The sequence below is a fragment of the Myotis brandtii genome, unplaced genomic scaffold (assembly GCF_000412655.1).
Source record: "Myotis brandtii unplaced genomic scaffold, ASM41265v1 scaffold280, whole genome shotgun sequence".
NCBI classification, from domain to species: Eukaryota; Metazoa; Chordata; class Mammalia; order Chiroptera; family Vespertilionidae; genus Myotis; species Myotis brandtii.
The window spans coordinates 1,360,174-1,378,794 of NW_005360677.1; the positions used below are offsets into that span (position 1 = coordinate 1,360,174).

Consider the following 18,621-nt stretch of genomic DNA (forward strand, 5'->3'; position numbering starts at 1 on the left):
ACCGCTTCGTGCAACTCTCCGGACGGCCGCACCTGCCAGGTGAGTCGTGGGACGGGGTCCCGTGGCCCTGACAGCTCGCGGGCGCGGCGGGCAGGTGGCTGCTACCTTTGCTTTTCTCCCTGGCTTTCTTTCCCTTGAGAGGAGGAAAGGCAGGCCCCACACATCTCCGAGGGGCCGGGGCTTAGAGAAAAGGAAAGGTGTCCCTGAGGTCAGGGAGGGAACAGGAGCACACGGGGAGGTGGGGGGGGGGGGGGGTATTTTTGCTCTGTTCAAAAGCTTTGTGCTGAGAGTTGTGTTTTCTTTTCAAAGGAGAGCCCGCTGTCTCACTGACATCCCCAAATGTTTCGCTCACTCGGTTCCTAGTCTCGTCCTTTCCCGCAGTTTGATCTTGTAAAAGAAAGACACTGGCTTCTGGCTGTGGACATTGTCTTTTCAAGGGGTGCTAAATTGAGGAGAGAAGAGGGAAGAGCATTCCAAAGAGTGATTTTTGTAAAAACCATCTCGAGTGTGTAAAAAAAAAAAAAAGTTAGGCATTCTGAACCAAGAAAGGCGTGGAGTGGAGGGGTTGTTGGGAGGTGGGTGGGAAGCAGAAGAACCAAGAGAATCAGGGAAAACTAGTTACATTATTCATGTTTTAGAATGTCCAGAGGCAGAATGGATAGTGAGACTGGATTTTTAAGGGAAGAAAACGAAGATCAAGAACATACTGACAAAATTGTGCCGTGTCTACTCTATAAAAAACAGCTGGTTAAGAATTGGAAAAATGTACCCAGTATGACTATTTTTCACGTTTTGGCCCACAATTCCATCTCCTCCAGTTCAGATGCCTTAAAAAAACAAAGACAAGTCCAGTTGATCTGTATGTCCAGACCGTTGTGAAACTATATATTTATAAGAAAATGATCCGGGTAGTAGCAGGAGGGCAGGGAAGTAAATGCCACACAGAAGGTCAAATATGAATTGGGCAAGCTTTCTTTGACCACGAAGAGAACTCTCATGATGATGCGTTAATCATGCACCGTGTTTTGTGTGTGAATGCTGTTGAAGTTGGTTTTATCAGTGATATATGTAGCTGATGGATTTTGAGAACATGATGGTTTTTGAATTGTGTTTATTATCGTGCCTTGTACTTTTAAGTGGTCGAAAATTGTTATTTGATTAATTTGAAGATAACAAAGGGAATTTTGCACATTCAATGAGACAGTTGCTTCTGTCTGTGATACAGTGATTGATGTGTGGCAGAGATACACGTTAGCCCATTTTTAATGCGCCATTGAAATGAACATTGAAATACTATTCAATGGTCAAGTGTGTAATGTACCAGGAGTTGGTTTTGAGTTGATAGTATCAGATTGGGTATTTTGCAGTCACTAAATGGTATGTGATTTTTTAACATGAAAAAGAAAACAGGAGTCTTTTTTTCCACACCCCAAGTTAATAGCAGAAACTTACATTTTTGTGTGTTGACAGATTAGAAGATAAGTCTCTTACCAAAACCTATCACCGGCTTGCCCTTTACTACTGAAATCTTTAGGTCTTTGATCTTAGATTAATTATGCCATGGGCTTCATAGAGACATTTCTGGGCTTCAAGAACCTGGTCGATGCACTTCCTCACTGCCACCACTTGGTGGCAGTGGAAGCCACGATTTCTGATAAGGGGCCTCAGTGTGGAGCTATTATTTCTGTATTCCCTTAGCACCAAAGGCCAAGAAAGGCTGTTTGTCCAGAGGTAAAGATAAACGTGTTTAAACTGTGAGAATTCAGGCCCTGGGATCATCAACCTCTTTCTTTTTCTCATTCTTTCTTCCCCAAGTAGGCAGCCTCTGTCTTTTCTTTATTCTCAGAATTGGAACATCTGATATTGCAATATATACTTTGAAATTCTTTCACACCAATGCTTTCTTTTCCTAAGTACTGCATTTAAGCTGACCCTCCCCCATTATTTTGAGATGTTTGAAAAGATTTTAGGTGATGGGGAGGGATAGAAATGTCTAGGCCTGTTTTATGGCTGACCCTGGAGGTAAAAAATAAACTTATAATAAATAGATGTCTAAGTTTTTGCAGCTAATGTTCTCTTTCTTTTGAATCTAACCCCATTTTCCATTTTTCATCCTTTTCTACAAAGATTTCCAGATTCTGAGCACCCAGATCCCTTTCTTACGTTTTGTGCATCTCCCCTCTATCTCTCTCTCAGTGAAACAAAACTGAACCATCTGGTCTTCCTGGAGCATCTCTCTTTCAGTGATAGCACCCTGACCCATGTTGTGATGCAAATTTGAAATTTGGGCATCCTCTTTAACATTTTCCTTTCCCTTGCATTTCGGGTATAGTCAGTTACAAAGTCCTATTTATTGTATTTCTGCCCTGACTCCGGTCCATGCTGCTATCATCTATCATGTAGGTCTCCTGCAGTAGCTTTCTAAGCAGTCTGCTGATTCTACTCTTGCTCGCAATTCGTAAGCATGCTGATCTTCTGCCAACACACGTCTGTTGCCATCTCTGTTTATACCCCTTTGCTAGCTTTTCATTGCTTTTAGGATAAGGCAGAAATCCATAATATGGCCTAAAAGGCACTACACAGTTTGTAGTTAACTCTCTACATCATAAGGTCTTGCCCTTTGATCTTTTCCCACCTCCTTAGACATATCATGCTCCCTTCTGCCATGGAGCCATTGCACCCGCTCTCCCATCATTCAGGAACCCTCTTGCTCACCATTTTCTCTCTCTCTTTATTTTTACCTTTCTTCCATTGGATCTCAGCTTGACCACACTGTTTTTTCAGGGAAGTCTTCTCAGACCTTCTGATTTATTCTTTTCTCCCTATACACACTCATAGCACCATGTGGTTACCTGGGTATACTTTCCATTTGTGTGTGATTCCTTGATATGCATGAATTGATACTCTACACACACACACACGGTGTCCAAAAAATGTATACACACTTTGGCTACCATTATTAATTCCAGTGGATTAAATCTGAAAACAAAGAAACATCAATTGAGCTATCAGCTGTTAAAATGTGTATACCTTTTTAGGGAACACACCTGTATATATACCCACTTCAAGTGATATATGTGTATACACATAACTACTTACATACATGTATATTCTTAAATTCTAAATGAACACATTGGCATGTGTAAGCAATTAGTTTCTTGTGAATTCAATTTGATTGATTTGGTTCATTCCTCTAGAGCAGGGGAGGGGAACCTTTTTTCTGCCAAGGGCCATTTGATATTTATAACATCATTTGAGGGCCATACAAAATTATCAACTTAAAAATGAGCCTGTGGTCAAACATTTAATTAACTCACCCCTAATGCCTTGGCAGGGCCAGACCGAATGATTTTGAGGGCCTTCTACGGCCCTTGAGCCAGACATTCCCCACCCCTGCCCTATAGGCTCCACTGACTCTGGACACATGGATAAAAATCAAGTTCTTAAACATAAAAATAGTGGACTAGACTCTCCATAGTGACAGTACAAGTGATATTTTGTGAAACCTTGTTTGAGCAGCCTCTTCTTTTTGCTGTCTCTTAAAATAGAGTAGTGACTGTTTGCCCCATAGGCCAAGGAATTTCATAGCTTCTTGGTCCTGGGTTTTTACTAACTCACCATCTCCATACACGCAAAGAATAGGGAACAGAGCTTTTTGTAGAGGAGATGCAGTGGTAGAGCTCTGGAGCAAGGAAATGATGGGGATAATGGAACCCAAGTTAAGATTAATTGTGAGTTTGATTAAATACCATGTACAGTATTAGCTGGGGAAACAGTTAAAACATTGGTAATGTAGGAATTAGAAAATGGATTAAAAAAGGAGGCGGGAAAATGTAACAATTGGTAAAGCTGGGTAAAAATAATACTGAAATCTTAAGGTTTTAAAATGTGATATATGTTTGTGATATAAAATCCAAATGATACAAAAGAGCATGTGTTAAAAGGCAAGTTTTCCTTCTAGTTTTGATTTCAGCTAATTGGCTTCCTTCCTAGAAGCAACCAGTGATAAATTTTTTTGTGTATGCTTGCCAGAGAGATGTGGGGTTGGGAGGAGAGGAGGGAGGATGGTAGCATTTCTTTGTTTGGCTGGGCATTTAAAATGTATACAGTTGTGCTAATGCAAATGATGATACAATGAATATTCTTGTGCATATATAATTTTGTACATTGAGTGAGTCTGTCTTTAGGATATATTCCTAGAAGTTCAATTGCAGGTCAAAGGATATGTACTATTTAAAAAATTTTTTCTATTGTCGTTGTTGTTGTTTGTACTATTTAAATTTTGATAGATTTTGTCAAATTGCCCTCCACAGAGGTAGTACCAGTTTATGTTCCACTATTGGTGTTGGAGTATTGACTTCCCATACCCTTGGTATCAGAGTAGGTTATCAAACTTTTTTAAATTGCCAATGTAATAGGTATGCTTTTTTTTTCATCTTTTCAATAGGTATAAGAACCATATTTTTTTCCTTTATTTATAGCATTTGCTTATATTTTTTATTCATCTGGATATGTATTTTTTGTTCATTTTTCTATTGGCATGTTTAATCCTGTTTGTGGGAACTCTGTTCTTAGGAAATGTTTTTGAGGTCTTTGTTACATGTTGCAGACATTTTCCACAGTTTGTCACTTGGCTTTTGACTTGTTTAATAGTGTATAACTTTAAAAGAAATGAAAAAATTTTTATAGTGGTAATTATCAATCACTTTTGGATTTTAAGTTTTGTGTCATAAGATAGGTCTTCCCTATTTCAACATTATTTCTAACTAAAATTAAAATTCTTGTTTTTCCCCCCTGATACTTTTATAATTTTATTTTTAAGTTAAATGCACTTATCCATACAAAATAAAAGTTGTGTAGAGTGTAGAGATGTATAGGAATCCAACTTCACTTTTCTTCCAGGTGGCTACCCACTTATCACACCACTGAAATATTGTCTATAAGTGTACTTAGTTCCTACATATAATTTTGGTTTCTACTGGACTTTTATTGTTTCATTGATTAGTTTACCTATTTATACCTAATGATTTCATTCTTTGATTATAGTCCTCTCTCATTCTACTTCCCAGGGATATTCTTGCTTGTTTATTTTTCCATAAAACTTAAAATTAGTTTATCAAACTACCCTACCCTATCCTGTTAGTATTTTTATTGGTACTGCATTATATTTATAGATTGATTTAGATATAATTGACATCTACTTGAGGTTCAATCTTCTGTTCAAGAACAGGGTATATATTCATTTTTTATTGTTCAAGTTTTCTTTTGCATCCCACAATAAGATTTAAATTTTTTTTCATATGGATCTTTCACATTTCTTGTTTTGTTTATTCCTTGGTATTTTCTCTCTTTTTGTTGTTGTTTCTACTTCTATTATGTCTTTTATCTTGTTTGAATATAGGAATGCTATTAATTTCTGAGTATTAATTTGTACATAGATACCTTTGGAATTATAATACTTTCTGTAAATAGTAATAGAAAGATAGTTGTTGCCCTGACCAGTATGGCTCATTTGGTTGGGTGTCCTCCTGTGCATGAAGAGGTTGCCAGTTTATTTATTTATTTAAAAAATATGTTTTATTGATTTTTAAAGAGAGTGTAGGAAGAGGGATTGAGAGATAGAAACATCGATGAGAGAGGAACATCATCAGTCAGCTGCCTCCTGCACGCCCCTACTGGGGATTGAGTCTGCAACCTGGGCAGGTGCCCCTACTGGGGATTGAGTCTGCAACCTGGGCAGGTGCCCCTACTGGGGATGGAGTCCGCAACCTGGGCAGGTGCCCCCACCAGGAATCGAACAAGTGACCTCTTGGTTCCTGGGTCGACATTAAAAAAGCGAACCCCACTAGCTGGGCCGAGAGGTTGCCAATTTAATTCCAGGTCAGGGCACATGCCCAGGACTTGATCCCTGGGAGGAGGGGGCATACAGGGGTGGCCAATAGATGTTTTGCTCCCACATAGATGTTTCTTTCTCCCCTCCCTCTCCTCTTTCTAAAAATCAATTAAAAAAATCTTTAAGAAAAAATAAGAGAGTTGTTTTCCTTGGGTTTTATAGTTAAATAATTATAAAATTATCAAATAAAGATATTTTATCTCCTCCTTAACAATTTTAAAACTCATTTCTTTTATCAAATTGATTTGTCTAGTACTTCCCAAAAATATTAAACAATAAGATAGTAGTGGATCTTTGTCTTATTCTTGATTTTAATGGCATATTGTTAGTGTTTTCCTATTAAGCTTTGGCCTGACTTTAGATTAAAATATACATATTTATCATGTGAAAGTAGTCAGCTGTTACCATTTTACTCAGATTTTTTAATATGGAAGTAAATTTTGTCAAAGGCCTTTTCAGCCCCTATGAGAACTAAGGTAATTTTTCTCATTTGATCTACTATTGTAGTGAATTGTACTAATAGATTTACTATTACTGGACCATCCTTGTATTCCTTAATCCATTCACTCTGTCATTCTGTATTATCTATATATTCTATATATATAAAAGCCTAAGCAACCATTTGTCCAGTAGCTATGACATGCACTGACCACCAGGGGGCAGACGCTCAACGCACAGGCATGGAAACATGGAACAGACTGATGAATCTCAGAGGGAAGTGGGGAGTAGGGAGGGTGGGAAGAGATTAACCAAAGATCTTATATGCATAGCAGAGGCCCAATCTGTGCACCGGTGGGGTCCCTTGGCCTGGCCTGCAGGGATCGGCCGAAACCAGCAGTCGACATCCCCCAAGGGGTCCCAGATTGCGAGAGGGGTCAGGCCAGGCTGAGGGACCCCACTGGTGCACGAATCCATGCACTGGGCCTCTAGTTTTAAATATATTGCTTGGTTCTGTTTGCTAAACTTTATTCAGAAATTTTGCATCTCTCCTCATAAGCGAAATTGCTTGTAGTTTTCTGTGTTTTATCTTTGTTGAATTATGCCACTTGCATAAAAATAACTTCAAACTTTTCTTTCTTTTTCTATGCTTTTTCCCCCTTTTCTTTCCCTCTCTGGTTAAATGGTATTGAAGTTAAAGGTTTGGTTGAATTGCCCATGAAATTATTTGACCTTGAGTATTTTGGGGAGATAGTAGCTCTTTGGCAATATCTCTACTTCTGTGATACTTTAACTGCTTAAGGTTTATATCTTTTGGGGGAAGCTTTGATAATTTATATTACTAGTATCCTAGAAAATAATCTATTTCATCCAAGTTTTCAAAATTATTTGTGTGAAGTTGAGCAAGATATCCTTTTATGAGTTAAAAAAAATTCTTGTGTCTTTGATTACATTATCACTTTACTCACTATCACTTCTTATTTTGTACATGTGAGGCCTTGCCCCTTTTTCTTGTTTAGAGCCAGCTCTTGGATTTTTAAAATTAATTTTCTCTTTTTATTTATTAATTTTTTCTTTCATTGTTTTAAATCCTTCCTTTATTTTTTGTTTTGTGATTGTTTTTCTCTCTTCTTATGTTGTATGCTTAATGTTCTTTTCATTCTTTCCAGGTATTTAAATTATGATTTCTTTTGTATGGTGCTGTAGTTGTGTCCTGTGGGTTATAGTTGTAGTTATTTTATAAATGGTTTGCAATTCCATTTTTGATTTGTTTTCTATAGCACAAGAGTAGTTAATCCTTTTAAACTTTTTCTGAACATTTCCATTTATATTTTTAATAGATTTATTGAGATATAATTCACATACCATCCAACTTACCATTTAAAGTGTACAATTCAGATATGTGCAATTTTATTTTATTTATTTTTAAAATATATTTTTATTGATTTCAGAGAGAAAGCGAGAGGGAAAGAAAGATAAAAACATCCATGATGAGAGAGAATCATTAATTGGCTGCCCCCCCCCCCTCGACTGGGGATTGAGCCAGCAACCCAGGCATATGCCCTTGACTGGAATCAAACCCAAGACCCTTCAGTCTGCAGGCCGATGCTCTATCCACTGAGCAATACCAGCTAGGGTAGATATGTGCAATTTTAAAACATTCTCATCACTTCAAAAAGAACCCCCATATCTTTTAGCTGTCACTTCCTTATCCTCCTGCCCACCCCCTACCTACCTCCCTCCCCAGCCTTAAGCAACCAGTAATCTATTTTTTGTCTCTATAGATTTCCCTATTTATCATATGAATGGAGTCATATATTATATGATCCTTTGTGACTGCATTCTTTTACTTTATACATTGTTTTCAAAGTTCATCACAAGTATCAGTATTTCATTCCTTTTCTTGGCTAAATAATATTCCATTGTATGGATATGCCATATTTTATTTATCCATTTATCCATTGATGGACATTTACATTGTTTCCACTTTTGGGCTATTATGAATTATGGTGCTATTAACATTTGTGTACAGATTTCTGTGTGGACATATGTTTTTATTTCTCAGGTATATATCTAGGAGTAGAATTGTTCAGTCATATGGTAATTCTATGCAGTGTTTAACCATTTGAGGAACTGCCAATCTGTTTTCCAAAACAGCTGGAATTTTATATTCCTACCAGCAGTGTTATGAGGATTCCAATTTCTCCACATCCTTGTCAATACTTGCTGTTATCTGACTTTTTCATTTTAACCATCCTAGTGGATATGAAGTGGCATCTTATTGTAGTTTTTTTATTTGCATTTGCAGGATGACTGATAATGTTGAACATCTTTTCTTTTTTCTTCTTTCTTTTCCAGATTCTCTATCTATCTATCTATCTATCTATCTATCTATCTATCTATAAAATTGATATCAGAGAGGAAGGGAGAAGGAGAGAGAGATAAAAACATTAGTCATGAGAGAGAATCATTGACCGGCTTCCTCATGCTCGCCCCCTATTAGGGATCGAGCCTGCAACCTAGGCATGTGCCCTGACTGGGAATTTAACTGGTGACCTCCTGGTTCATAGGTCGATGTTCAACCACTAAACCACATCTGGCTGGGCTTTTCCAGATTTTTTGAGATGTAATTGACATTGAGCATCTTTTCATGTGCTTGTTCACTAGTTCTATGTCTTTTTTGGAGAAATGTCTGTTAGATCCTTTGCTAATTTTTAATTGGATTACTTGTCTTTTTCTTATTGAACTGTAAGGGGTCTTTATAAATTCAAGATATAAGTCCCTTATAGATATATGATTTGTGAATTTTTTTTCATGTCTTTTCATGTTCTTAATTGTGTCCTTTGAAGCACAAAAGTTTTAAATTTTGATGGAGCCCAATTTATCTACTTTTGTGGTTGTGATTCTTGCTTTTGGTGTCTGATCTAAGAATCCTTTGCCAAATCTAAGATCATGAAGACCTACCTGTGGGTTTTTTTTATAGTTTTATAGTTTGCTCTTACATTTATGTCTTGATTCATTTTGAGTTAGTTTTCATGCTTTTGTGAAGTAAGGGTTATCTCAACCTGCTGTCTTATTGTCCCAGCCCTGTTTGTTGAAAATACTATTCTTTTCCCATTGGCATTCTTATAAAAAATTAGTTGACCATAAACATATAGTAGTTTATTTCTGGACTCTCAATTTTATTCCATTGCTCTATATGTTTATCCATGTGCCAATACTATACTGCCTCAATTACCATTGCTTTGTAGAAAATTTTGAAGTCAGAAAGTGTGAGTCTTCCTACTTTATTCTTTTTCAGGGTTTTTTGGCTACCCTGGGTCCCTTGCAATTCCATTTAAATTTGTGAATCAGCTTGCCAATTTGAAGAACTCAGCTGGGATTCTTATAGGGATTGTGTTAAATATGCACATCATTTTCAGGAGTATAATAATAATGTTATGTCTTCCAATACCTGAACATGGGAAGTTTTTCCATTTATTTAGGTCTTCTTTCATTCTTTCAATAATGATTTATGGTTTTCAGAGTTCATTTATATCTCGTTTGCCTTTCTTAGTCCTGTCGTCCATATCCCTTACTATGTTTTTTTTTTGTTTTTTTAAAAATATATTTTATTGATTTTTCACAGAGAGGAAGGGAGAGAGATAGAGAGTTAGAAACATCGATGAGAGAGAAACATCGATCAGCTGCCTCCTGCACATCTCCCACTGGGGATATGCCCGCAACCAAGGTACATGCCCTTGACCGGAATCGAACCTGGGACCTTTCAGTCCGCAGGCCGATGCTCTATCCACTGAGCCAAACCGGTTTCGGCCCTTACTATGTTTTGAGCAGTGTTTGTCCTCCTTTGTATTACCTGCAATGAGATTTCACTTCTGTGTTGGTTTTATTTTTCCCTTCTATTTCTTTTCTGCTTTCTGCCTGCTTATATTTTATCTCTTACTATTGTCTGTCTTCCTTGAGTTAAAATATCTTAAATCTTTTCTGCCCTTGAAACATCATTAATTTTGGTAAAGCTCGTTGTCTTCCAACCCCTATAACCACCTCTATAAAAGGAATATAAGCTCATTAAAATTTGTAAAATGTTGAAAACTTGAAACAAGGGAAAATCATCTGTAGTAATTCCACGTAAAGACAACTATATCAACATTTTGATATTGTTTTCTTTTTAGTTCTTTATCAGTGAATGTTTTGTTTAATACTATGTAAAAACTATATATAACTAGTAGCAGCGGGATTCTCTTAAAACTTCTATATTTACATGCTTTACTCATAAACACGTGTTTATATTTTCTGTTATTTTATCAAGTTGAATCTGTTTCTTCTCAACTTATCACATGAGTAAGGTTTTTTTCCCGAGACAGTGTCTTATTTTACTTCTTGCCTTCACAGCCAAGCTTTCAGAAAAAAATAGTCTGTTGTTTATTTTAATTTCTTCTTCTTTTTTCTCTTCAATCTATTGTAGTCTCACTTCTGCCTCCATCGTTCTACTCAAGTGCTCTTGCTAAGGTAATAACTTCCCAATTACTAAATCCTTTAGAGACCGCTTAGTCTTCATCCTATCCAACCTGTCTAGATTTTGTTTTGACTACCTCCTTAGTAGAGCCTGGCAATACACAATGATTAGACAAAGTCTCTGTTTTAAAAGAGCTCTTAGTTATCCTTTTATTTCTTGAACTTGTCATTAGCTTTCCTTTATCTGCCCTGAATATTGGTATCTGAGAGTATATCTGTTTGTTTGTTTTTCTTACTCTATTTTCCATCGCTGACATCATAATATCCTGACCATGCCCAAATCTGTCTCCAACCCAGACCTCTTTTCCTGGCCTGTTTGCCAATGGCTACTAGACATTGCCACCCAAGTGACTGATGAGTACCTTAAATTCAACATGTCCAAAAACAAATTTATGCTCTTTTTCGCCATATCTGTTCTTCTGTGCTTCTTATCTTGACTGATTTAATGTCTATCTCATCAATTTAGTGACTCAAGCCAGAAACTTGAAAATGTGGTCAAATTTCTTCTTTTTGCTTATTCCTTATCTAATTGTTCCCAAAATCTTGTCAATTTTTCCTCCTTACCCTATATCTCTTGTTTACCACTCTTTACCCCTTATAATTTATTTCTTTCATTTTATATATCCATTATGTAGAAATATTTGCAACAAATAGTTGCCTTAAATTCTTTGAATAAGATAGGTTGGGAGAGATTAAAAAAACAACAACAACTTGACCTGGCTGGTGTGACTCAGTTGGTTGGGCATCGTCCTGTCTACCGAAAGTTGCAGGTTGGATTCCTGGTCAGGGCACATGCCCGGGTTGTGGGCTCAATCCTAGTAGGGGGCCTGCAAGAGGCAGCCATTTGATGTTTCTCTCTCATTGAGGTTTCTCTCTCTCTCCCTCTCCCTTCCTCTATCTTTAAAGGTCAATAAAAACATATTTTCATTAAAAAAGTATACCGGGAAGACAAAATCTCCTTTATACCCTAGATCCCTAGTTCTGTAGTCTCACTCCAGAGGTATCATCTATTAGAGTTTCTGGCATATCTTTTCAGAAATAGAATGTGCACATATATGCATATAGGTATATGACATCTTTACTTTTAAACAAATTAGAGTACAACATAAAGTATTTTTTCTGAACCTGTCTTTTTTTTTTAACTAAAAATATAATTTGGAGATTGATCTCTATTAGCACATTAGATTGATCTGATTTTTCTTCATGGCTAACAGTATTGCATTATATGGATGTACAATAATTTACCAGCCACACAAATGATAGTTATTTAGATTGTTTCTGTTCTTCCATTTAAAAACATTGCTGCAATACATAGTGATAAGTATTGCCAACTTACTCTTTAGTATTTGTGTTTTTAAAGTTTTCTTCAAGTTATAGAACTTAAAAACTCACATATATATTTATTCCTTTTACTCAACTTTTCCCATCCAGCTAATCATTAAGTACTTATGTTTTATCCCCATAATAATATCACTAGCTATAAACCTTTACTCATAACTGACTGTTATTGTCTCTTTTTATAGAGAAGGAAGCTGAGGCTGAGGGCCATATAGCTAGCAAGGGACAGAGCCAGGATCTGAACATGATCAGTGTAGTTCTAAGGTCCATGAGCGTCACCATTGTGTTGTGCTCTTCTTTGTTGCCTGTCTTTCCCAGTTCTTTCTGATATTACTGTAATTCAGGCCTCCACTGCCTTAACCTGGAATATACTAATAATGTTTCTGTCATTCCCAGTGTTCGTTTCCTATTCCCAGTCTTCCTTTTCCTCTATGCTGAAAAAGAATTATCTTCGAAAGCACAGCTAGGATTATTGCTTCCCAGCTCAAAAGTGGCTTCCTGTTGCATTTAGAGTCCAGCCTGATCTCATGCACTTCCCTTTTATATTTGCTATATTGTTAGTGAATTTGCTCCAAGCTTTATGTAAGATATGATAATTGAATTGTCTATAAGACTAGATAGTAAAATTAGAAGTATGATAACTAGCAAAAAAAGTGAAATAAGTAATCTTTGGAGTTGAATGGTACTTTTTTTGAGTTATTTCCCTTTTTACCCATAGTAGCTCCTGCCATATGGTTTCAACAAACTGTCAACTCAGTTAATTTAAATCAGATGTGTTATTGATCAAACGCTAACCACAAACATCTTGGTGTCACATAAAACACATTCCTTAAAACATGCAAAACCCCACAAACCTGATGGAGGAATATGAAATTTCTAAAGTGCACTCTAAACTTGGTACTTTAGAAAGAGGTAATATATTTAGCTTTAAATACACATGCATATGCAAAACAAAATATTGAGAAAACCTTTCAGGAAGAGAAATAACTTCTTAAAACTATATCAATTTTTCTGATCAATTGTGATTTAAAGTTTGAAACTTATCTCTCCATCTATAGATGTGAAATGTTATCCTTTGACAAATGTTACCCTTTGAATAGCTGTTCTTTCCGAATATAATGCTTCCTACAGATGTCTTACTAGACATCATGTTTACTTTGGCAGTATTCGTATCTGACATTTTTTAGTTCTGCATTTAAGATATTTTTATTGGCTCTCTGCTTGTTACATTAACAGAATTATTATCAATTTTTTAGAGTAGCTTGTTTTTAAATATTAGAGTTTTTAAAACAGTTTTTAAAATATCATGCATTCAAAGTTGAGCCTGGCCAGTGTGTCTCAGTGGTTAAAATGTTGACCCATGAACCAGGAGGTCTGGATTCGATTCCTGGTCAGGGCACATGCCCGGGTTGTGGGCTTGATCCCCAGTGTGGGGCGTGCAAGAGGCAGTGATCCATGATTCTCTCTCATCACAGATGTTTCTATCTCTCTCTTTCTCCCTTCCTCTCTGAAATCAATTACAAAAAAACTGTTTAAAAAATTGTTGTTTAGTGAATGCCTTGTTGCCTTTTGCTAGAATTATTCTAACACAAGCTTTTATTACCTTTAGTTAAGTCTGGGTATTGCCTTGAAAGATATTGCATTTGCCAACAGAAAGTGGTGACTTGAGATAAGGGGAAGTGAATTCATAAAGAACAGTTGTGTTTTCACTTTCAAAACTGATTACTTTTCTAGTTTTAATCAAGGAACAGAATGAGTAGTAAAAGTAATAAATGACATTTCTCAGTATAATCATTTAGCATTAGAATTTGAGGATTTCCTTCTGCTTAGTTCCTTAGTTTTACTTACAGAAATAGGGAAGGCTCTGTGTCTATAGAGCTACCCATCTTTGGTGCTCCTTAAAGGAGGGTGGTTGCAAAATTTTAGTTCATCAGGCATTGTTAAAATGTATCGATTAAAAGTCTGTTTTTCATATTTAGTCTCCTACGTCTACATTTACTTAATACATAGTCTTTCCTCTCTCTTTCTCTCTCCCTCAGGGATGTTTTAGAAGAGAGGTTATTCTCTGAATACTAAAGTTAGAGTGCAAGAAATCCAAGAAGCACGAAAAGACGAAACAATGTACTCTGATTCTTTTTCCCCCCAAACATTTTATTGATTTTTTAGAGAGAGGAAGGGAGAGGGATAGAGAGTTAGAAACATCATTGAGAGAGAAACATTGATCAGCTGCCTCCTGCACACCCCCCACTGGGGATGTGCCCGCTACCAAGTTACATGCCCTTGACTGGAATTGAACCCGGGACCCTTCAGTCCGCAGGCTGATGCTCTATCCACTGAGCCAAACCAGTCAGGGCTGTACTCTGATTCTTGAGTGGGTGATTACTATAAATTTTATTTCAGTATAATTAGGATACAAATTTTAGTTGTTAGTAAGGAAACTGATAGGGTTATTTTGTAGGGTTGTAGGATGTTTTCTATACTTATTCTTTTAAAGAATAAAGTTTTGCTGGTGATAAAAAGTAAGGAGGTGATATTAAATTAAAAACATCTTTTGGCAATAGTTTACATTTCAAGACAGGCACATTGACACAACTACACACAGAATACAAATGCAGGCAGTCTTTTTAAAAAATCTTCAACACAAAACAACCTTTAAGCAGTAAAAAAGAAGGTTTAAAATTAAATTTTTATATTTTTCCTTTTTCTTCTTCTTCTTCTAAAACTCCTTAGGATTATAAAATGTTAAAATTGAAAGATCTCGGAAGTCATCTTGCCCTACTTCTATCCAGTGTGGGGAGTTCTTTCCATAATAGCTCTAATCTTTTTGTTTTTAAACTTTTATTTTATTTTTAAATTTATTTTAGAGAGAGAGAAGAGGGGAAGGAGAAACATCAATTTGTTGTTCTACTTATTTATGCATGTATTGTTTGATTTTTGTATGTGTCCTGACCTGGGATCGAACCTACAACCTTGGTATATCAGGACGGTGCTCTAACCAACTGAGCTACCCGGCCAGGGGCTAAACCTTCATTTTAAAGAAGTCTACTTATTTCAACCTGCTTGTTGCTTTAAGAGAACTGTCAGATTATTTGTTGGCTTTAATTATTACAAAGAGTTGCCATAAACTCAACTGCAACTTTTACGAGTTTCTCCCAGCTTTGTCATCTGGTAGAATATGGAATAAATTTATTCCTCTTCCATTTAACTACCCTTTTGAAAATAACCATAAAATTCTGGGTCTAAATTCTTTTTTTATTTTTTAACCTGGGTCCAGCAATTCATGAGTTTGGGGCTGGTTTATCATATGTAAAATTGTGAGTATATATGGATTTTTCTGGAGAGAGAGCCAATGATTTTTACTAGTTTCAGTGGAACCTGATTCCCCACCAAAGTTAATATTCCAGACCTACTGGGTTGGACTTGGAAATCTGCTTTTTGTTTTTATTATTGTTATTATTGTTATTTTGTCACTACTTGCCCAAGGATACTTTTTCCATTGATTTTTTTTTGTTTATTTGTTTTGTTAATCCTCACCTGAGGATATTTTGCCATTGATTTTTAGAGAGTGGAAGGGAGGAGAGACACAGAGAGAGAAACATCAATGTGAGAGAGACACATTGATTGGTCGCCTCCTGCACTCATCCCAACGGGGGCCAAGGATGGAACCTGAAACCTAGGTACATGCCCTTGACTGGAAATTGGACCTTCAACCCTTTTAAAGCTAGGACCCATGCTTTAACCACTGAGCAACACTGTCTGGGGCTAATTATTATTATTTTTAATAAGCTTGCAATGAGCCTGTTAATCTAGCATCTCTGGAACCATTGCACTAGGTGAGTTCTTATATTCTTGGAACATTTCTTCCTTTTTTTTTTTTAAGAGAAGATGGTTTTGCTCTAAATGTTTTCCAAAGTTTTGAACCACTCTTGGTTTAAATATATTTCTTTATTGATTTCAGAGAGGAAGGGAGAGGGAGAGAGAGATAGAAACATCAATGATGAGAGAAAATCATTGATCGGCTGCCTCCTGCACCGGAGATTGAGCCCGCAACCCGGGCATGTGCCCTTGGCTGGAATTGAGCCCGGGACCCTTCAGTCCACAGGCCGATGCTCTATCCACTGAGCTAAACCAACTAGGGCTTGGAAAATTTCTGATTTCATTGAGAATTGTATAATTTTTAGAGCTTTAGAGACCATCTGGTATACATATAATTTATGGTATATTTATAGTTAGTCTTTCAAAAGATACAACTGATCCAAAGGGTGGGGCTTTATTTAAAAATTTATTTCAGTCTTGGCAGTCATCACGAAGGTTAAGAATGTGATGAGACCCTGGCCAGGTAGCTCAGTTGGTTAGAGCATCATTCTAATATGCCAAGGTTGAGGGTTTGATTCCCAATCAGGGCACCTATAAGAATTAACCAATGAATGCATAAATAAGTGGAACAACAAGTTGATATTTCTCTCTCTTTTTCTCAAAGAAAAAATCAGTGAATGAAAACAAAAAGAAAAGAACATGATGATGCTATTTTATTTTAATTTTTTATTTGCTGACTTTTTAGAGGGAGAGAAAAAGAGGAAGAGAGAGAGAGATCGATTTGTTGTTCCACTTATTTATGTATTCACTAGAGGCCTGGTGTACGAATTTGTGCACCAGTGGGGTCCCTCAGCCTGGCCTGCGGGATTGGGCTGAAACTGGCTCTCCGACTTCCCCCCAGGGGCCCCAGATTGCAAGAGGGCGCAGGCCAGACAGAGGGATCCCACAGGTGCATGGATTGGGCCTCTACTATGCAAATAAGATCTTTGGTTAATGTAACTCCCTAAAGATACATTTCCTGTGTGTGTGCATTAGGGAAGTACCGTAGAAGCCAGTAAGCAGTCAACAGCTTCTCACACCCTAGCTTGAAGGCCCTTAAAAGAATCAGAGTGCATGTTCACATTGCCAGCAGTTGTTCTTAACCATTTTTTGACTCTTAAAAACTTAAAGGATGGGAAATATTAGTTATTTCATTAGTGACAATGTCTTATAACTATAGTTTTTATTCTTAATAAAGTGGCAATATGATGGTATATTGGGGGATAAGACCAGACAGAATCTTGGGAGATGAGAGCAACTTCATTGTGGGGTTGGGAGGGTTATACCTTTGGTTGAGAATCATTACTTCTGTATTTATTTACTCAACAAGTATCTTATCAGATGCCTCTATTAGACAGTTTTTCAGGTGCCAACTTGAATTGTGACTAAGAGCATTATTGTAGAGTGGTTAAGAGTGATTTGGATCCAAACTTCATGGGTTTGAATCCCAGATCTTTCACTTAGTTAAGAGACCTTGGGCAAATTACTTAACCTCTCTGTGTCTTAGTTTCTAGATCTGTAAATTGTGAATCATTATAGTATGTATCTCATAGAGTTGTGGTGAGGATTAAGTAAGTTCTTGGAAGAGTATTATTAAGGAATGCAGTTGTTTTTACACACACACACACACACACACACACACACACACACACACACAATGCCATGACTAATTAAACCATAACAGAACAATATAGTACTGTAACTCATATTTTAGTTTGTATTGATTTATACACTTTGTTTCAAAAAGATTTGAGAAAGAACTGAGGCCTCCTAAGGAATAAGCTATACCCAAGCAGCACAACAGAACTAAGATATGGGCTCAGATTTCCTTGTTTTGAAAGGCAGAAATTTAAAAATGAGTATATACAAGTGCTAGGAATAGACACCCAATAAACATTATTTCTCTTATGTTTAAAAGAAAGTTATTTACTTAACAAGTGGGTCACTGTTAGCCCAAAGTGTACCATTGTGCAACATTTTAAAAAATGCCTTTTTCAGGTAGATATAAATGCTATAGGTGCATTGGGGAGTAGAGTACAGACTGGATTTTAGCCCCCACCCCCACTTAGCCTCTTGGCGTGGAGCTCTTGTGCAGTAAGCAGTCCACACAATTGTGCAGTGATTCTAAATCCAGTATTAGTTTGCTTCTCTTGAAATTCTTTATAGATACTGAATTGTATAAAGTGGTAGGACCATACCACAGCTCTAGCCACCTAAGTCAGAATTCTTAGAGTGTGTTCTCTATCAATAGTTCTCATTATTAAAATATTTATTGTTTCAGACATATCATTTTGAATGCAGTCTGCCCAATATCAGCGTCAATTTTTTAAAAAAATATATTTTATTGATTTTTTACAGAGAGGAAGGGAGAGGGATAGAGAGTTAGAAACATCGATGAGAGAGAAACATCGATCAGCCGCCTCCTGCACGCCCCCCACTGGAGACGTGCTCGCAACCAAGGTACATGCCCTTGACCAGAATCGAACCTGGGACCCTTCAGTCCGCAGGCCAATGCTCTATCCACTGAGCCAAACCGGTTAGGGCAGCAGCATCAATTTTTTTTTATTTAATTTTTTTATAGT

The 18,621-nt window shown here is 36.8% G+C and overlaps 1 protein-coding gene across 1 annotated transcript in view; it reads left to right on the plus strand.

Annotated features, from left to right (window-relative positions):
• Positions 1-2: 2 nt before the first annotated feature.
• Positions 3-18,621, plus strand: part of KLHDC10 (kelch domain containing 10) — a gene marked incomplete at its 5' end in the record, with an annotated part of 47,611 nt that continues 28,992 nt past the window's right edge. Inside the window, one exon of the mRNA XM_005868970.2 lies at positions 3-39. Coding sequence (XP_005869032.1) covers positions 3-39 — 37 coding nt within the window. The remainder of the gene's footprint in view (positions 40-18,621) is intronic.